The sequence below is a fragment of the Lutra lutra genome, chromosome 15 (assembly GCF_902655055.1).
Source record: "Lutra lutra chromosome 15, mLutLut1.2, whole genome shotgun sequence".
NCBI classification, from domain to species: Eukaryota; Metazoa; Chordata; class Mammalia; order Carnivora; family Mustelidae; genus Lutra; species Lutra lutra.
The window spans coordinates 65,070,913-65,092,102 of NC_062292.1; the positions used below are offsets into that span (position 1 = coordinate 65,070,913).

At 44.5% G+C, this 21,190-nt stretch overlaps 1 protein-coding gene across 2 annotated transcripts in view; it reads left to right on the forward strand.

Annotated features, from left to right (window-relative positions):
* Positions 1–28: 28 nt before the first annotated feature.
* COPA (COPI coat complex subunit alpha) overlaps positions 29–21,190 on the forward strand; it is a 51,750-nt gene continuing 30,588 nt past the window's right edge. For both annotated transcript variants that reach the window (XM_047705457.1, XM_047705458.1), the window contains exons 1-8: positions 29–184; positions 3,481–3,594; positions 3,982–4,055; positions 8,426–8,506; positions 12,842–12,918; positions 13,863–13,972; positions 19,088–19,197; positions 20,744–20,843. In XM_047705457.1, the coding sequence (XP_047561413.1) occupies positions 145–184; positions 3,481–3,594; positions 3,982–4,055; positions 8,426–8,506; positions 12,842–12,918; positions 13,863–13,972; positions 19,088–19,197; positions 20,744–20,843 (706 nt within the window). In that variant the 5' untranslated portion in view covers positions 29–144. The remainder of the gene's footprint in view (positions 185–3,480; positions 3,595–3,981; positions 4,056–8,425; positions 8,507–12,841; positions 12,919–13,862; positions 13,973–19,087; positions 19,198–20,743; positions 20,844–21,190) is intronic.

Below are 21,190 nucleotides of genomic sequence, written 5' to 3' on the forward strand. Positions count from 1 at the left end.
TCCAGGGGGGCGGGGCTCCCGGGACCGGAAGTTCGTGGGGAGCTTCCGGGAGGTGCAGCGCAGCGGCGCTGACGTGGAGGGAGCCGAAGGGCAGCAGGGAGTGGCGGGGCTTGGGTCGGCACCTCGGAGCCGGAGGCCTGAAGGATGCTAACCAAATTCGAGACCAAGAGCGCGCGGGTCAAAGGTAGTGGAGAAAACCAGGGGAGCTCGGGGGCTGGGTGTCGGCTCGGCGCTGCGCGGGGGCGAGAGAGGCCGAGCGGGGCCCACCGAGCGAGCCCGGAGGCCGAGGGGAGGGGGGCGGGTCGGCCTGGCGGCCGTTCTGCAGCCCTGTCTCTCCGGAGCGCCCTCGGGACGCGGTTGACCTGCGGCGGCGCCCGCACGGCAGGAGGCCCCGTAGGGCTGCTCCGGTTGCCTTCCGTTCCCTCTTCTCCTGGGGCCACTGCCCCCGGCTTTGCCCCGTCCCAGGGTCCTGGGACCTGTTGGCGTTTTGATAACCGTGTTGTAGGGAGTGGCCTTGGGGATCGGGTCTCGCCCTGTGCCATTCGCATCTAAGTCTGGCATTTTCGGAAGCGAGCGCTGGCTGCCTCTCACCGAGGCGTGGGCTGCACCTTACCGACGTCCAGGGCCTGTGTCCTCCCTGCGGACAGGACGCCGAGGCCCGTCACCCCGGCGAAGTCCGAACTTGCTCAGGTTGCCAGATGAAATACAGCACGCCTGGTTAAATTTGAAGTTCAGAGAAACAGCGAAATGATCGTCCGGTAGTGTTCGCTTTTTGTCTGAAGTTCGTCTTGAACGGGGCATCCTCATTCTTAATTTCCTAAATATGGGAACTCCGAAGCTGGAGGATCAGTGGGTGGAGGTGGAGGGCAAGGGACTGAGATAGCAGCGGTGTAGAATGGGAAGGGCAGGGAAGCGAGGTCTCTTGAGGGTTGGAAAAGTTTACATTTATGCATATAAAAACTTACGTGTCTGCATAGATCTTGGATATCTAGGAAGATGCACTGGAACAAGGCGTTTGGGAACTTGGTATTTGGAGTCACATGGGCTTTGCTTTGGAATCCTGAAACAGTCCCTGACAAGCTGTGTGACCTTGGGCGACTCACTTAAGGTTTCTAAATCTCTGCTTTCTCATCCCTAAGATGCACATGGTTAACCTTCTCCTTAGAATTGGGATGAGATCATGTATGAGGTTGCTTGTCACAGTGCCTGGTAGAGACTCGGTGGCTCAAACACCGGAGGCCATTGTTCACGGGGGAGTAGATTCCGAGCAGAGTCGGGGTCTTGTGGGAGTCGGGGCGGAATTTGGGGACGGCTGAGACGGGTCTGCGTCATCCTTGAACTTTCCCTTCTGAGTTCTCACTGGGCAGTAGGGAAGGAAAATGGGGGGAAAAGGTATTTGAATATATGAGAGTTACTGTCTGTCAGTGGGAATGACTACATACCACAAAGGAAAAAAATAATTGTTTTAAGTTTTAATTTTCTGTTTATTTGTCAGAGAGAGAGAGAGAGAGAGCACAAGCAGGCAGAGTGGCAGGCAGAGGAGGCAGAGAGAGACGCAGGCTCCCCGCAGAGCAAGGAGCCCGGCGTGGGACTCCGTCCGTCGTCGCAGGACCCTGGGATCATGACCCCAGCCGAAGGCAGCCATTTAACGGACTGAGCTGCCCAGGTGTCCCAGAAAAAAATAATTTTTAATGGGAAAATAGACAACTTAGAGGAAATGTAAGTGTTCAGTAAATAAATGAAAATATTCTCCAACTCGCTAATAATGAAAGAAATACTAAAAAAGAAAAGAAAAGGTGGCTCAGTTGGTTAGGCTCTGACTTTAGCTTGAGTCAGGATCCCGGGGTCCTGGGATCGAGTCCTGCATCCTGCTCCTTGCTCAGTGGGGAGCCTGCTTCTCCCTCTCCTTGTGCGTGCACACACGCTCTCTCCCTCTTTGGCAAATTTTTTAAAAAATCTTTTTAAAAAGTTAAATATCCTTTTTTAAAACTTTAGGTTAGTAAAACAAACAAAAGAACAGATAACCAATAACATTCATGTTGGGCAAGGTAGCAAAATTGGATTCTTCAGAAACTTGATCAGACTATATGCTCCTAGTCTTTTTGCAGCCGGATAGTATCTGTGAAAATGTTAAACGCACATACCGTATTCCTGAGCAACCCTACTTCCAGCTCTTTAGCCTAAAACGGTAATAATGCAAATAGACTAGATTATGTTTAGAAATATTTTCTTTAAGCTCCGTTTTCTGGTAGATGAAATTAGGGGAAAAAACTTAGGCTTATCACTAGAATAATTTTAAAATGTGGTACATTTGGGGGCTCCTGGGTGGCTCAGTGGGTTAAAGCCTCTGCCTTCAGCTCGGGTCATGATCCCGGGGTCCTGGGATCAAGCCCCACATCGGGCTCTCTGCTCAGGGGGGAGCCTGCTTCCCCCTCTCTCTCTGCCTCTCTGCCTACTTGTGATCTCTGTCAAATAAATAAATAAAATCTTTAAAAAAAAATGTACATTTGTATTTTGCTGTTGTTAAAAAGAATGACGTTGTATATAGATAGATAGATACTTAATGAGATCCATGTATAGTATATAGCTAATCGAGAAAAGAAGTTTGTGTAAATTATTTCCTTTTCATAAAATGATATGGTCTGAAAGGATACACTCCAGACTGTTAGCAGTCGTGACTTCTGTGGGCTTCCGTTTCCAGTCATCGTAGAGGAAAAAAAGACCAGTGTTACCTTCCACCTTGAAACAGCTGTACAACTGAACACTGTGTGGAACAAAGGTTTTCAGACACTGGATGACAGGCAGTGCAGGAGAGTGATTCTTGAGAGTCCTGTGGCTGTTTCAGCTTAGCACCTGGGGAGTTTCCAGGCTGTGGTAGAGGGAAGGGGAAGAGCCCTGTGGTCTCACTGAAGACAGAATTTGCTGGACAAGATATCAAAGAGGGAGCTACAAAGGGAACACTGGAGTCCTGTGGGGGATGCTGTCTGGCCTTTGTCTGAGTCATCTACATTTGTGTGTGAGAAAATGACCCAGAGCCTGGGAAAGAACATCTAGAAAGAAGGCAGAACAATCCCTGCACTCACTCAGAGCTGGGAGTAGTTTTGTTTTCCTACTTGTCAGAATCGAAGGCCTCCTAACACTGCGGGGCATCACCTGGAGGCCGCAGGTGGCTTCACCTTCACCGTGGTGCCAAATTAGATCGAGACTAACAGCTACTGTGTGCTCACGCTAACAGAACTAAAAGCAGACTTCCAAACAAGTAACCTCACAACATCCTAAAACAAAATCTAGCAATATTTAAAGGAGTGTAACAAAATCCAGCACCAAACAGCATAAAATTCATGTCTGGCATTCAGTGAGTGAGTGTATGAGCCTAGGGTCAGTTTAGCTCTTTGTTTTTCCTATCCGAATTGATGGGATGCTATTGTGGCCTATGCTTAGCTAATTGGATCATCCCGTTTGTTTGTTTTTTCCTCCTAGGGCTCAGTTTTCACCCCAAAAGACCTTGGATCCTGACCAGTTTACACAATGGAGTCATCCAGTTATGGGACTATCGGATGTGTACCCTTATCGACAAGTTTGATGAACATGATGGTAAGATAACAGTTTCTAGGAAGAAATTAAAGAGATCTTAGTATTTATTGTCTTCTGGGGTAGTTTAAGCTTTCTTTAGGATTAGAGAATATGAAAGGACTGGATCCTAAATAAGAATCACCTTGGAGGGGCGCCTGGGTGGCTCCGTGGGTTAAGCCTCTGCCTTCGGCTCAGGTCATGATCTCGGGGTCCTGGGATTGAGCCCTGCATCGGGCCCTCTGCTCGGCGGGGAGCCTGCTTCCCCCTCTCTCTCTGCCTGCCTCTCTGCCTACTTGTGATCTCTGTGTGTCAAATAAAAAAATCTTTAAAAAAAAAAAAAAAAAGAATCACCTTGTTGGTTAGGAAGTACAGTTCTCTCTAACCTACATTGCCTGCTTCCTTCCTCAGGTCCGGTACGAGGCATTGACTTCCACAAGCAGCAGCCGTTGTTTGTTTCTGGAGGAGATGACTATAAGATTAAGGTACAAAGGGTCTGTTATGATTGGGAGTAAAGGATAGGATTTGGGTTTGAGCAGTTATGGAAGGGACCCAAAACAGGACATCACATGCACACAGAGCTCAGGCTTCTGACGTTATCAGGGACACTGATCCAGCAGACATTCATCGAACTCTTGCTGTGTACCAGACACTGTTTTATTTTGGGGGGAATTCAAAAATAAATAAGAAATGGAGAAATATTCTAATAAAATAAGGAATGTTCTAATGGAGGAGATACATATACACCCAAAATAATAGCATGTACAGCTTGCTGAGTGATACAGTGGAGAGGTAACCAAAGTGAAATCGGGAAGGACAGTCCAGGTCAAAGATAGAAAGGCATGACACAGCTGGATACATCTGAGACATGTAATGAGTTTGTGTGAATAAGCCCTGGAGAAAAGGTGTGAGAAGGGCCAGAAGATGAGAGGGGCCGGATCACGGAGTGCTTATTTGCAGTGCTCAGAAGTTTGGGTGTCATCATTGGTAATGAGCCATTACAGGGGTTTAAATAGACAGTGACATCAGATTCACTTTTTTTTTTTTTTTTTTTTTAAAGAATACCTGGGTGGTGATGTGCAGGATGGTTTGGAGGAAGCAGGCAAGCTGGATGCAGCGATGCCAGTTAGGACACTGTCCTATAAGCCCGAGTGGTAGATGGGCAGAGCCTGACCTCAGGCGGTGGTGTTTCACAGTGGAGACCAATGGGATTGAGAGCTTAAGGAAGGGCATCAGGGAGTCTGCTGGAGGGATGGTAAGGGGAAACAAAGGAGATGACGTTTATTGCAGGCTTCTAGCCTAGGTCACTGCGTGGGGGGGGCGTGTACCATTCACAGGGCAAGGAAGAATCAAGGAGGTTCGGTTTTCTGGAGTGCCGGCGGAGGATGGTGTCTTGGCCTTTTGGGGCTGCTCCACAGCCTGCGTGGCTTATAAGCAACAGAAACTTCTCATAGTTCCGGAGGCTACAAGTGCGAGATTAGGGGACCAGCACAGTCAGCTTCTGGTGAGGTTCCTCTTCTAGGCTGCAGATGGCTGCCCTCCCTCTGTGTGTCTTCACGTGGCGGAGGGGTGAGGAATCTCTGCAGTCTGATCGGGACACTGATCGGTGGAGGAGGGCTCCAGCCTCCTCAAAGGCCCTGCCTCCTAATCCGTTCACATCGGGCATTAGGATTCCAACCTGTGACTGTGGGGGCGGACACAGACATTCAGTCCATGGCAGATGGGGTAATGAGTACCGTCTTGACGCTGATGAGTCTGAGGTAGCTAAGGGGCGGTCTGTGGGAACACGTCTGCGCTGGAGTCGTATTAGGGTGTTGGCCTCATGAAGGAGGGAGCCGGAGCTGAGGTGGTAGAAGGTGTCGCTCTGGGATTATGTTGAATGAGAAGCTGTCATTGAAGAGCTAGAGGAAGTAGAGTTCGTGTAGGAAAGAATGATTTGAGAGCTTGGAGGTGAACCACGGGGAAGAAGCAGAAGCTTATTGGATGCCAAGGGAGGAGAGAATATAAAGAAGGAGAAAAGTGGTCGGGATGAATAAGGACCGAGTAACCTTTGGATTGCTTGAGGAGGGAGATGTTAGTGATGCTAGCAGCTTAATAGAAAGTGAGGAAGCAGAACATAGGCAACTCTTTGAAAAGCTTGACTGATAAAGGCAAATCTAGAGGCAGAGTCTTTGAACCTGTAAAAAAAAAATCAAAAATTTCTTTTACTTCCTCAAGTTTGCATTAAACGTGTATCAAATCAAACCAGTGAATTTTACTTCATAAAAAAGATAATTTTTTCAGAAGCTAGCTCAGAAAATTATATTATAGATTACACAGCATAACTTAGGTGACAGGCGTGACACATGATGACTTAGAATTATAGGAAGGACAGTTCTTTCTGTTTTTTAGATTCCACACTATTTGCTGGCACGAAGAAGCTCAAACCACTTGATAGATCTCAAAAGCTCCTCGGGGTATCACTTTCTTATAATGTTTTTAGTAAAGTATTTGTTATTTATATTGATGGCCATTGACCATCAAGAATGGTTAACTGGGGTTCCTTATTATCTGTTTAAGAAAGGAATGACTGGGTGATCTGTAAGAAAAAGGATTTTTTCCCACATCATTATTTTTTAAAAAGGTTTATTTTCCATTTATATGAAATGTCCAGATAGGCAAATCAGTAAAGACAAACAGTAGATGGTTGTCTGAGGTTAGAGGGGTTGGAAGGAAATGGGGAGTCACAGCTATTGGGTATAGTTTTGGGGGAGGTGATACAATGTTCTAAAATTGGTGGTGGTGATGGTTGCACAGCTTTGAATGTACTAAAAACATTAAATTAAATTTTGGGGGATTTGAATTATATTCCAGTAAAGCCTTTAAATAAAGGAATTAGCTAGCTGGCAGGGTGTGCAGTGTTACCACAGGAAGGCACAGATGGCCAAAGTCTAAAAACCCTGTAGGTCTTGAAGGATTCACAGTTCTGGAGTTCGGTAGAGGACTGTAAGGGAGTCAAGATAGTTTGAAGCTGGAAATGTCATTTAAAACACTGAACTCTGTAAGGAGGAAAAGTTAAAGAATTGTATTTATGATCTAATTTTTGTGTGACACTCAAACTCCATTGTGTACCTGTATTTTATTTATAGATAATTGAGCAGATGACAGTGAAAGTATTGGGATACGTTCACGTTTCACTTCGATGTTTCGTGTTGTTCACCTTTTCTCATTTCTACACACACCTGTTGGCTCCTCCTAAGTGGTGGCCGCTGTGTTAGGCGCCAGGGGGATACTGTTGAGCAGGGTGGACAAGGACCCCACCTTCACAGAGCTTGCCTTCTTGTTTGGACGATCATACTTTCAGATTGTTTGAATTTGTTACAGGAAATGGTACTACCTTTTGCAATTCACAAATGAAAATTAAAATTTTTTTAAGTAAAAAAGGAATAGTAAGTAGTTGGCTTGGGGTAGATTGTAAAAAAATTTTTAAATATTGGGGTGCCTGGGTGGCTCAGTGGGTTAAAGCCTCTGCCTTCGGCTCAGGTCGTGATTCTGGGGTCCTGGGATTGAGCCCTGCATTGGGTTCTCTGCTCAGCGGGGGGGCTGCTTCCTCCTCTCTCTGCCTGCTTGTGATCTCACTCTCTCTCTGTCAAATGAATAAATAAAAATCTTTAAAAATTTTTTTTTAAATGTTAAAATGCTTTTAAGAAGCCACTGACCTCATAATTTTGTACTTTTTTGGGAGGTTTTCTGGATGGGAGTTTGTGCTTACATTTCTGGTCCTGGTTTAGTGTCTTCCTTAGTTATGTTCATTGATACGTGGTACTTTAGTAGTTAGCGCAACTTTATATCTGAATGTGATGTTTGTCTGCTTAGTTCATCCTTACTGGGCAATGTAGTATTTTCCATAGTGATGAATTAAAGTCTGTTTGCCCAGTACGGGCTGTGAATGTATGGGCATCATTTGCCACCAAGTTAGCAGTCTAAGAGAAGATGATGCTGTATGTTATATTATTGTTTCCTTTTTTTTTTTAAATTTTTATTTTTTTTTTCAAGATTTTATTTGTTTATTTGACAGAGAGATCACAAGTAGGCAGAGGCAGGCAGAGAGAGGGGGAAGCAGGCTCCCCACTGAGCAGAGAGCCCGATGTGGGGCTCGATCCCAGGACCCTGAGATCATGACCTGAGCTGAAGGCAGAGGCTTTAACCCACTGAGTCACCCAGGCGCCCCTTATTGTTTCCTTTTGAGTCATGGTATCTGTCCTGCTTTTTTATGCTGATTTAAGGTAGTAGGTAACACACTAGGGGGTCAGTGTTCACGCTAAGAACACAATTATGAAGTGGAAAGAAGAGTTAAGCCTGGGTAGACCTCTTGTTTCATGTTATTAAATAGGGATGGTTTCTCCCCAAAGAAAGGAAAAACCTATCCATAATTGTCCCTAGCCTTGCCTTTTTTTCCCCTCTCCATATATTTAGCTAACCTATGTTTTCATCTTCGATCTTTTTGCCTCCAACCTTAAACAAGTCTTTTCTTTTCTTTTTTTTTTTTTTAAGATTTTATTTATTTATCTGACACATAGAGATCACAAGCAGGCAGAGAGGCAGGCAGATAGAGAGGAAGGGAAGCAGGCTCCCCGCTGAGCAGAAAGCCCGATGCTGGGCTCGATCAGGACCCTGGGATCATGATCTGAGCCGAGGGCAGAGGCTTAACCCACTGAGCCACCCAGGTGCCCCAACCTTAAACAAGACTTCTATCAGGGTTCTTACTTATTTAGAAATGCCAAAATATAAACCAAATGTACTTGTTGAGAAACCTGAAGCTCTTTGAGGCTCAGGACCCTTGTGTCCTATTGCTTAGTTGCGTTTCTCCTTGCAGGTGTGGAATTACAAGCTTCGGCGCTGTCTCTTCACATTGCTTGGGCATTTGGACTACATTCGCACCACATTTTTCCATCACGTAAGTAGCCATGGTGCCTCTAGTTGCAGAGCATTCTTCACTTTCTCTGTGGAATCTTCTACTTGCATCTCAAGAACCCATGCTTTGATACCAGAATTATCGGAGTTCTTGGAGTGGCTCTTCTGCTTTGTTGTTCTTTTGTTTCCTTCTGCGAAAGGAAACACTTAGGGTTATATGGAATTGAATTGAATTGAATTGAATTGAATTGGATTCAGTGGGCTGTATAAGGAAGGCATTGATTCTCTATTGGGAAAAGCAGAGATTTGATTTCAGATTTGCTGAGCTAGCGAACAGAAGTTTGCAGACTAATTCCATGTGGAGTGTTTTTAAGTAGGTGTGTCTGGAGGGAGATCGAGGTTAGATGCCGTTTTGATGAGCTAATCAGTTTGAGGCATGAACAATCAAACGTTTCAATCCTAGGATTTTAAGGTGCAGTAGAGGCTGTTCCTTTAGCCAGGCTTTCTACCTTCTTTGATCTGTCAGGTATCCTAGAAGACAGAGTTAAATGTAGATTAGAGACTCCCAGCCTCTTATCCAGTCTCAACCTGTCTGGATCTTTCTATAATTCTGTGCTATTAGATTTAATTTCTACTGCTTCTTGATTAAGTCTCTTGAATTCAGTTAGAATATAATGAAATAAGAGTTTCTTGGTTAAGTATAGTTTATTTCTTTTTGTAAAATTAAAAAAATTTAGAATGATTGCAAAAATTATAACAAAAACATGTGAGAATGATTAACCAAAAAGGTGAAAGACCTATAGTCTGAAAACTATAAAACACTGATGAAAGAAATTGGAGATGAACAAAGAAATGGAAAGACATTCTATGCTCATGGTTTGGAAGAACAGATACTGTTAAAATGTCTATACTCACCAAAGCAATCTACAGATTTAATGAAATTCCTGTCAAAATACCAACACCATTTTTCATAGAACTAGAACAAACAGTCCTCGGATTTGTATGGAACCACAGAAGACCCCTGCATAGCCAAAGCAGTCTTCACTTAATCTTAGCCAAAAGGCCTAGAAGCGATTAGCCAAAGCAAAGCAATCTTGAAAAAGACTGGAGGTATCACAATTTCAGACTTTAAGTTATATTACAGAGCAATGGTAATTAAAACAGTCTGGTACTGGCATAAAAAGAGACACACAGATCTTTGGAACAGAATAGAGAGGCCAGAAGTAAACCCACAATTATATGGTCAATTAATCTTGGACAAATGAGGAATGAATATACAATGGGACAGATTCTTCAAGAAATGGTGTTGGAAAAACTAGACAGATACATGCAAAAGAATGAAACTAGACTATTTTTTTTCACCATACACAAAAGTAAACTCAAAATGGATTAAAGACCTAAATATGAGACCTGAAACCATAAAAGTCCCAGAGGAGTGTTGGCATGGCTCAGTGGTTAAACGGCTGAATCTTGATCTGAGCTTAGGTCTTGATCTCATGCTGGGCATGGAGCTTACTTAAAAAAAAAAAAAAAAAGTGCTTGAGGAGAGTGCAGGCTGTAATTTCTTTGACATTGGCCCTAGCAACATTTTTTTTTTTAAGATTTTATTCATGTATTTGACACAGAAAGATCACAAGTAGGCAGAGAGGCAGGCAGAGAGAGAGGGGGAAGCAGGCTCCCTGCTGAGCAGAGCCCCACGTGGGGCTCGATCCCAGGACCCTGAAACCATGACCTGAGCCAAAGGCAGAGACTTAACCCACTGAGCCACGTAGGCACCCTGAGCCGTAGCAACATTTTTTAAGATAAGGTCTCCTGAGGCAAGGGAAATAAAAGCAAAAATAAACTTGGGATTACATCAAAATGAACGGCTTTTGTATAGTGAAGGAAACAGTAATCAAAACTAAAAGGCAACCTATGGAATGGGAGAAGATATTGGTAATTGACATCCGATAAAGGTTTAGTATCCAAAATGTATAAAGAACTTAAAAAACTTAATACCCAGGTGTCCCTGGGGCTCAGTCAGTTGAGCATCTGATGCTTGATCTCAACTCAAGTCTTGATCTCAGGGGTGTGAGTTCAGGCCCGGTGTTGGGCTCCATGCTGGTGGTGGAGCCTACTTTAAAAACAACAGCAACAACAAACTTAACATCCAAAACCAGATAATCCAATTTAAAAAATGGGCAGAAGACGTGAGCAGACATTTCTCCAAAGATACACAGATGGGCAGCAGACACCTGATAAGATGGTCCACGTCACTCAGCATCAAGGAGATGCAAATCAGAGCTGCAGGGAGCTATCACCTTCCACCTGCCAGAATAGCCAAAATCAACAACACAAGGAACCACAGGCGTTGGCGAGGATGGAGAAAGCGGAACTGCAGGGAGCTATCACCTTCCACCTGCCAGAATAGCCAAAATCAACAACACAAGGAACCACAGGCGTTGGCGAGGATGGAGAAAGCGGAACTCTCGTGCACTGTTGGTGGGAATGCAAACTGATGCAGCCGCTCTGGAAAAATAATATGGAGGTTCTGCAAAAAAATAAATAAATAAAACTAGAGCTACCCTACGATCCAGTAGTCACACTACTGGGTACTTACCCCCAAAATACAGAAACACTAATTCAGATGGATACACGTACCCCATGTTTATTGCCACATGAATTACAGTAGCCAAGCTATGGAAGCATCCTAGTGTCCGTTGATAGGTGAGTGGATAAAGAAGGCTGTGGAATGTTCAGTGTTAAACAGGAATAAAATCTTGACATTTACAGGGACACGGATGGAGCTAGAATATAATACTAAGCAGAATAAGTAAGAAAGACAAATACTATATGATCTCCTTGCGATGTGGAATTTAAGAAATAGAACAAATGAGTGAAGGAGAAATAAAGACAGATCAAGAAACAGATTCCTAACTATAGAGAACAAGATGATGGTTACCAGAGGGGAGGCTAGGTGAAAAAGGGGATGGCGATCAAAGAGTGCACTTACCATGAGGAAAAAGAAAATTCTCAGACGGCGCAGGCCTTGCTGTGAGCTCGTGGCTGGTGACGAGGCCGTCCTGCTGACACTTAGTCCTGGGGGACCTGCTTCACTTTATGAGAAATGAAGCCAAGAGTGCTTTCTGTTCGATGCCTGAAACTTCTCTCAATGCACAGAACAAAATGAAGGAAATACATTTTATTAAGGCCGTTCTCTGAGTCCTTTCATCCTAAATTTTTACCTTTAGCACTACTGGGACTTTGAGGAAATCATGTGCAGTGTTAAGACCCTGTGGCGTTTGCTTTTATTTTAAGTCTAGAATGATTGGAGGAGGAGGAGGTGGCCAATGTGAATGGAACACTTGCTGAGTGGCGTGAATGGTTTAGGTACCTCTTCCATGGTTCTCCACCATGGGGGATTTTGCCCCCTAGAGGACATGGTAGTGTCTGGACACATTTTTGTTGTCATGGCTTAGGGCACAAAGGCTGCCCACATCTGGTGCACGGAATCCAGGTACGCTGCTAGACATCCTTCCATGTACAGAACAGCCCTCTTCAAAGACTCATTCGACTCAGAAATGTCAATAATAACCCCATTTTATGGATGGAAAAATCTGGGTTTCAGTGATGTCAGGTAATTAATAGAAATATATGTGATCAATTAAAAAAAAGGAAGACATTTGAGAATGATAACCGCTTGATGAGATGATCTGTGAAGCAGATTGTTTTGTCCTCGGGGTAAGGGACGTGCTGAAGATCTGTCCAGAACAAGTTGCCATCCAGTTGGACAGTTCAGAAAAAGTTTCTTTTATTTTTTTGGCTCATTAAGTAGATGTGTGCCTTGTACTTATTAAGTTCTTTGCTAAGCACTGAACAGTATTACTACTGTGAATAAGAAATACCTTCTTTTCTCAATAAACTTACAGACTCTAAAAGAACTCTATTGTTTTTCCATGTTATTTTGTGCCTTGGTTCCTGAGATGGGAATTTTTTGAGACTGGATGGTGTGACAGGAGTCAGACCATGAAACAGTGTTCTAATCCTAGAGTGAAAGGGAGAAGATCCTTTCATAGGATCTTAATTGACAGGACAAACTGTGTATAAGTAGAAATACATGTAGGCACACACATACACATAAAAGTAAGAACGATATATGTTCTCTGCCTCTCATAATCCTTTATGTCTTTGTCTGGCTTCCATTCTGAAATCTCCAGGTGAAGTGCCGTTGTGGGAAAAGCTGGTAGAATGGTGGGGAGGAGACAGAAACTGTGGTCCCTTTGCTAGTACAACTGAGATGCCCGGCAATGGGGGGTTTCCTCCAAAGAGAGGGATGGCTACAGAGCCCGAAAAAACACATTTGTTTAGTGTTGAAACCCTTGTCTGGATTGTCTTTCAGGAATATCCCTGGATTCTGAGCGCCTCAGATGACCAGACCATCCGAGTGTGGAACTGGCAGTCTAGAACCTGTGTCTGGTAAAGCAGGAGTGGAGCCGAGAGAGAGGCTTTGTTCTGCCTAGTGTTTGCATAATGAGCTTCCCTTCTGAGCAATCCTCTCCCTTCCCTGGTGGGCCCTGCCACTGACTAATTACCCATTGTATTTGTAAGATGCTTTTACAGATGCTAAGTATAGAGGCAGTCTTGTCAGTAATGTAACAGTCTGGATTTTCTGATCACTTCTTGCTAGGGAAGGGAGGGCATCACTAGACTTTTAGAACAAAACTTTTAGCTCGTTTTCAGTTCTGTTCCCATGAAACCCGAGTTAAGGTCTAGACCATCATCCTGCTTTGTGTTCAGGTCTTGAGCTTTCCATGAAGCTGTAAGGACCATTGAAAATGATGCTATTTAAGAGCGATTATCCCACCAAAATCTAACTGGTAGTTTCCAGTATAAATTACTATGACTCCATTTATTTTGACATATGAACCTTTTTTTTTTTTTTTTTTTTTTTTTTTTTTTAAGATTTATTTGACAGAGAGAGACAGTTTGAGAGGGAACACAAGCGGGGGGACTAGGAGAGGGAAAGCAGGCCTCCCGCCAAGCAGGGACCTCGATGTGGGACCTGATCCCAGGACGCTGGGATCATGACCTGAGCTGAAGGCAGACGCTTAACGACTGAGCCACCCAGGTGCCCCGATATATGAACATTTTTAATAGGAGAGGAGAGCGGGGCAATGTACGTCTCCTGCAATTAGTAACGTTTAAATTCTGAAGCATCAGAGGAAAGAAGGGGACTGTGGTTAAAAGAGCTGACGTTGCTTACTGTTACTAGTTCAAAATTGTTAGGGTGACTTGCCTTTGCCTCCAAAAAGAATACTTGGGACTGTTATCTGTTAAGTACGGACAGTGGTATTTAGAGTGTAGGAGTCTGTTGAGTCCTGCCTCTAATTTGGTATTGTCTTTGTTTTTTCTTCTTGCAGCGTGTTAACAGGACACAACCATTATGTAATGTGTGCTCAGTTTCACCCCTCAGAAGACCTGGTTGTGTCAGCCAGCCTGGACCAGACTGTGCGAGTTTGGGATATTTCTGGTGAGCTGCCCAAGTTCAGGGGACAGCCCCATCATGTCTGGCGCAAAACTGTAATTGCTTTTAAAATAGTGAGGGTAGTTGGCTTAGAACAGGAGAAGTTAGAATATTCTGTTCTCGTGTAAAAGCGTCTCTGCTTAGGAGGGTATCAAGTCTGCTTTTGATGGTTCTTCGCGTTAGCGGATTGTTGAGGAAAGTGGCTGCTCTGGAAAGTATATTTAACCTGAAGGGAGTTTTACTTGGTAGGTGGAAGAGTTTGTAGTTAAAATCTAGCTGACGCTGTATAGTGTAGTATGTCGAATCTGTGTACCTGGGAATATCTGAGAGTCATGCCTTCCAGTGAAGTAAAACAAGAGATAACATCTTCCACCAAAATGAATTTTGGGAATAGATTAATGCAGGGAAACAAGATTCTGGAATCTTGTGGCCTCACTTAAAAATGGAAAAATCCCTCCCATTTCTTCTAATGTAGGGAGCACAGGGGAGGGTGGGATTTTTATGTCCAAGAAACCTTTCAGTGGGCAGACTTCTAGAAGTTAAAATGACCAGAAATTAAAATAGATTTATAGATTTTGGAGAGTTGGGATAATCCCTCCTTTCACAGTTTATGTATCTTGATTTGGGAGTGAGGATTTAACTGTTTGGCGCTATGTAGAGGAGACGTGAGAAGTGCTAAGCCGAGAGCGTAAACGCGCGGAAAGGACGGCCCCTGTGAGGCGGGCAGGCCGGTTGGCCAGTAGGCTGGCTGGCTGGAAGTGCTTCATGGATGGCTGGAACGTGGAAAAGGAACACCGGCTGCTGTGGTTCCCTGCCCAGTAAAGTCTGCTTCTCACCTGCTGAATTGTCTCTCTACTTGTTGCTTTTCAGAATTCCTAGAGATTGGGGTTCTGTGGAAGGTCAGTGGCTAGAGTGCAAAACACTTGTTTCCTTCTATGAAAGGAAGGACTCGGGTCCTTGACCTGGTTCTTTTTTGTGGCAAAGGTGTCACCCGTCTAAATTGTGTGGCCCAGGTCATAGCTTTTCTCAGCTCACTGGTGACGTGGCGGGCCGGAGCACACAGTGCTTGCCCATTGTACGAGCCACTTAGGAACAGCAAGTCAGAGAGTTGGATTTCTGGGAGCAGCGCTCGGAATGCTGCCGGAGCAGTGGGGTAAGGTCCACGCAGCATGGAAACAGCTGGGGGAGGATGAGGGCAGAGGGAGAGCCGAACCTTTGGGTTCTTTTTTTTTTTTTTTAACTTTTCAACTTTCTCATGTGTACGTATTTTGGTGTGGCAGAGATCTGAGGAGCTGGAAGCTAATATAGGTGACACAGACGCTCTTACCCATCCCTCTAGCCCCCTCCCCTTCCCAGCCACGAGAAGCATTTTTGACAGAAACTCAGCGTATGTTACGTATTGTCTTGAACTTGGGAATGGCAGTCTCAGTCCTGTGTTATGGCAAACCGTTGTGATGACTCTCGTCTTAGAATTTCTAGAACCGTCTGCACTTCTCAGAGGGTCAGGATTAGAGGGCAGTGGCATCAGCAAGAGTGTATGGGAGATAGGCAAGTTGTGCTCTTTTCCACTGGGGCTTTTGCCATTGCAGTTTTTCGTCAGACTGATGAGGCCTTTTGAGGTACACCCAGATGTGACCAGCCTTGCCGAGAGGCGTTAACACAGGCAGCGTGAGCCTGTGCTCTCTCCTCACCGCTCGTGCCGGGGGGGCTCCTTATTTACTCTCTCAGTAACCCAGCTGTGGCTTGCCGTGTTTTTCCCTGTGCACACATTCAAAGCGCCCTCTCTGTGTCTGGGTGCAGGAGCCTCGGGGCTTGCATCCGGCTCACGCGGTTTCTGCTGCGGAGCCTCCCTTACTGAGAAGAGCGTCTCCCAGCCAGAGCTCTGTGACAGGACCGAGTGCCACTCAGATACTTGGAGTGACTGTTTTCTCACTTCTCACGAGAATGGTCAATAGCTAATGCCATTGTAGATCATAAAGAAGTTAATTTGTTACACGCTTAAGGGATGCTTTGGCCGATAGGACTTCTGAGAGGGGCCTCTCCGCCCCACTCTGAGAGTGCTGGCCGCGCCCCCATGCTGGCACAGCAGGTGCCCGTGGCCTGGTATGGGGATTGGGCCCGTTCGGGTGATGGATTCTCACTGATAACCTGAAATGCCCAAAGCAAGGAATCCTTGTCTTCACTTTTGTAGGTTGAAGGTCATTTTTGCGTCAGAATTAAGGACCTTAAAACCGAGAAGAGAGTTTGACCCCAGTTGGGGTTTCTACTTGCTCTTGAATGTGTGCAGGGCATGGGTCACCGTCTAACAGTTGCGATTGCTGTACTTGTTTAGCATATGTGATACTGAGGACCTTGTGCTGACTTGCTCTACTAATGTGAATGCTCTCTTTCCTGTTTCTAAGTGTTTTTCTCTACTTAAAACTCTCTGGACTTCCAGTAACCCCTTAACGAGAGTGAAAGGGGTTGCTTTGGTCTTTAACCAAAAGGAGCTTTGAGTTAGACTTTTACATTTATTCTTTCCTTTTCTGGAGATCAGCACACTCTTTTTAGCCGAGTTATTTTTGCCTGGGTTCGAATAAATCTGAACGCAGGAAGAGGAATTAGCTTTCAGGTCTTGTAGGGACCAGAGGTAGTAACTCTGAGAGAGGAAAAGTGCGTTCTGAGTCAGAGAATGAATACCCTCACATTTAAAGGACTGCGGAAAATCCTAATTGTTTGGAATGTCTACCTCTCTGAGCTTAATATACAGTAAGAAAACAGAGACCTTTAAAGAAAAACCTGTCTTGTTATCTGTGCTATGAGAATTCAGCCCCTTGGGGCTTACTTAACCTGAATCTTTTCTGTTAGCCTGGCAATATACGTTTGAAAGAAAATATATCTACGATCTAGATACAGAAGGTAGGTTGTTTTTTTAGCTTCATCTAGATATAGAAGGTAGGTTGTTTTTTTAGCTTCATCTTCCAAGTAAACTGACAGTTAAATTATCTTAATGTGCTCACACCTTTGCATGTCAAGCCCATGTAATTCAGGCTTTATTTTTGAAATGACAACTAAAAAAGTATTAATTTGCTGCCAATTCCTGTCCTTATTCTTCTCTTTTTACTACTTCCCGTGGCCCCTATTGGGAAGTGTTCGTCAGCCTGGTCCAGTCTGAGAGTGAACTCCCTTCCCTCTGGATTTGAGTAGCTGCTGTAGAAATTTTCCATCTGTCGTTCAGTCGTAGTGAGTGGCTTTTCAAACGCTCAAATATTTCTTCTCTAAGTATCTTTTTCACTGCCTGTCACTATTCATCTGTCTGGGTTTGCTCTGCCTCCTTTCCTGAATCATGACAGCAAGTGCAGCAGAGGCTTGAGTTCTGTCATATGGCTTTTCCTTTTAATGTGTTTGTTGACGTTTATTGGACGTGAAGTTCCTCACAGCTGTCTCTGTCTTCCTTGACTCTGTTTCATACACCAGACCCATTAGAAGAAGTTGACAGATCCCATTAAAGAGACAAGCGAAGTAAGTGAGAAGAGACATCCCTTTGATGATGTACTTACGAAGGTTTGGAGAGTGCTTTTTTGTTACAGCATCCGTTTTATTTCTCTTACCATTGACTAAGTGCTCATCTTGGACAGGGGACGAGATGATTCACGCCATTGGGCCCTCTTAGCACTTGTCTCCCCAGTGCTGATGTCTACATGCCACTGGGAGAGAAGAGATTACATTAATATTGTAATTTTAAAACAAAGATAAATGTAATCATTAAACTTAAATGTTTATATTTTCCTACAGAGGCCAACTTTTAGGCTTAAGGTGACTTAAGTTTTATTTTCAGTGATGGCTTTTATTTTCCCCCCAATTGTGGATACTTGTTTTTTTATTTTACAAGTGCCAGTAGTTTGAATTTCCGCTTTCCCCACAAATACTTCAACAGATAGAATTTTAATCCCAGTTCTGTTTTCTAATTAAAGTATAATTATACCTGGTTGCCTATCTCTAAGGTTGTTATCAGGATCAAATTATAGAACATCTGTAATCAAGTGTAAAATGTAAAATTGAGTGTTTTGAAATATCACAAAGTGCTTTTCAAATGTAAAGTAGTTGTAAAGTATGCTAACAAGCATAGCTTCGGTTGTGTACCACAGATAGTCTTTAAAGATAGGTGTAGTTGAGCCCTGAGTTTGGGTCCTGTGTGAATAAGACTGTTCTTATCCTGGTGTCTTTTTTCTGTTGTCTTCAAATTATGGGAAGTTCCAGCGAAACTAGCCTCCAGAAGATTTGTTGGCAAAGTACACATATTCAGATCTGTAACCAGCCTTTTTAAGTAAGAGCTTAAAAGGACTGGCGGTTTTTATTTATTTATAAAATTTATTTTGGTCCTAACTAGATTTTATTAGTCATGCTCTAAAGGAAAGAAATTACATTGGTCCGGACGTCTTTTTGTTGCGAGTACATCATGAAGTTCTGTTGTGCATGAGGACATGACAGTTGAAATTATTTTGGTCCCTGCGCAAGAGTCACATGGAAGAGTACACTTTCTGCATAGTTGTACTTGTATCCTCTCTTCCACCAAACAGCTGTCCGGTGTGTAATAGGCCTTGTTTCCTTAGCTCTCTGGAACTGTCCCATGGAGTGGCGGAGCAGCTTCCCGCTTGAGAAGCACGGAGCTGTGGCTTCCCCAAATGGCTTTTCTTCCAAGGTTTTTGAGATGATGGAAGAAAAGTTACTGTAGTTGCCATAAAGTTGAAAGTGGAAATGGGAGGTTTACCGCTTCAGGCCACAGTTCAGGAACAAGACTGGGAATGATCTCAGGGAGACAGTGCTTGGGGCGAAGCTTGCTGAGGAAGTTAGCCGGGTCAGGAGTCTGGATTGCCGTCCTCGTCCTCCGGGAGATCCCAGTAGCAGGGCTGTGAAGCTTCAGGGAGGGAAAGAGAGGCTCATCAAAGTACATCAGCATCTTGAACATCTTTAGAGAGAGGTAGATGGGAGCTCTTGACCGACTTCAGTCTCTCCCGATTTCTTTTTCCTTTCTTTGTTGTTAACGTTAGTCTCTCCCTCCACCTTCCCGTGCCTCTGTTACTGGGCTCTCTTTGGTAACATGATTTTGTGTCTTCCATCCCACTCCTCCTCCCTTCAAAGGTCTAAGGAAAAAAAACTTGTCTCCTGGTGCAGTGGAGTCCGACGTGCGAGGAATAACCGGGGTCGATCTGTTCGGAACAACCGACGCGGTGGTCAAACACGTGCTGGAGGTACTGATCTTCGAGGCTCTTTGGGGCTCTCGTCGGGGGAGCAGGGATAGGATGCCGCTCGCTCATTCCCTCCTGGGGCAGAGATCTGTGTGGTGCCTGTGAAGTGCTGGGCATTGTGTGGAGGCCCTGGAGACAGAAAGTCCGGAGCCGGGAGAGGTGAAGCCTCTGTGGCCCCTGAGGGAGAGTCACGCCCAGCGGGGAGGGAGGGAGAAAGTGGCATCCCAAAGCAGAGTCCGTTCGCACGCATCTCCAGAGAGGAGGGAGTGGGGTGGGGGTTGTGATGTGATCAGAGTTAGTAAGGACCAGCCGTGGGTGAGTAATTTGTGTGCGTGGTGAGGAAACAGAAGAGCATTAGAGAAAAAAACTAGGTTTTTAAAAGTACCTAATTTAATCCTCACAGCTATCCTCCGAGGCAGATATCGGTAACTTCATTTTACAGATGAAAAAAATTGAGACTTGGAGAAATTGGGCAGTTTACCAAAATTCACATGTATCTAGTAAATGGAAGAACTAGGATTTGAACTTGGATCGGATTCTAAAACCCAGGGGATTTATGCCACAACATTAAGTCTCTGTAAAACACTGCTGATCGGAGACTACCTTATCTGCTGTCCTGTTGCAGTACTGAGTACAGCTAAGTACAAGATGTCTGAAAATGAACAGTTCTCAAGCTTTGTGGTGTGAGAATCTCTGTATACCCTTGAGACTTACTGAGGACCCCAAAGAGTTCATGTTAACGTGGTTTATATCTTTCAGTTTTTACCATATCTATAATTAAAAGTAAGAACTTTTTAAAACATAAAGTACAGGGGCGCCTGGGTGGCTCAGTGGGTTAAGCCACTGCCTTCAGCTCAGGTCATGATCCCAGGGTCCTGGGATCGAGTCCCGCGTCGGGCTCGCTGCTCAGCAGGAAGCCTGCTTCCCTTCCTCTCTGCCTACTTGTGATCTCTCTCTGTCAAATAAATAAATAAAATCTTTAAAAAAAAAAAATAGGTTTAAAAAAAAACATAAAGTACATAAGCACACATTCCGTCAGCCATCAAAGCAATGACGTCATGTCATGTAGCCTCTGGAAAACATTATCCTCAGGAGAGAGTGAAAGTGAAAAAGGCAAATAATAATAATGTCTTAACGTTATTATAAAGATAGTTTTGGCCTCGTGGGTTTCCTAAGAGTATTGGGACTCACCCGAGAGTGTCCTGACCACATTTCCTCCAGTTATAAAATTGGTTTTTATTCTTGTGAGGCTAATAATTAGTTGGGGAAATAACATATAAATAACAAAACAAGGCAGTGTATCCCAAATGCAAGTGATACTGACTTTGGGGGTAGAAGGATTTGGGAATTGCCGTGAGAACTTGGGTATGGTATTGGGTGGGTTGGTACTAACTCTCATGTTCGTATTTTAGACTACCGTAATCCCTTGACTTTTCTCTGGAAGAGTAAAAATCAGAGATGTTTTTGATAACCACCCGGTGGCGCTTTAGTTGGCTTTCAGTGATGGTTACAAAGCTGCTGTAGAAGAACCACTTCTTTTTTTCCACAGGGTCATGATCGTGGAGTAAACTGGGCTGCCTTCCACCCCACCATGCCCCTTATCGTCTCTGGGGCAGACGACCGACAAGTGAAGATCTGGCGCATGAACGGTGAGTAGGCCGGGGACAGTGTCACTGGGTCTGAAGAGCCGGCTGCCGGCCAACAAGGTGAAGGAGCCAGGTCTTCTGGACTTAGTCACCCATTTTCCTACCTTGGGTTCTTAACGCTAACCCTAGGAGCATAGAAATGGTCCCATTCTTTTTTTTCCTGTCTTGAGGTATCCTAATTTTGAGGATTCTTTTTTTTTTTTTTTGAGATTCTATTTATTTATTTGGCAGAGATAGACACAGCGAGAGAGGGAACACAAGCAGGGCGAGTGGGAGAGGGAGAAGCAGGCTCCCCGCTCCCCACTGAGCAGGGAGCCCGATTCGGGGCTCAATCCCAGGATCCTGGGATC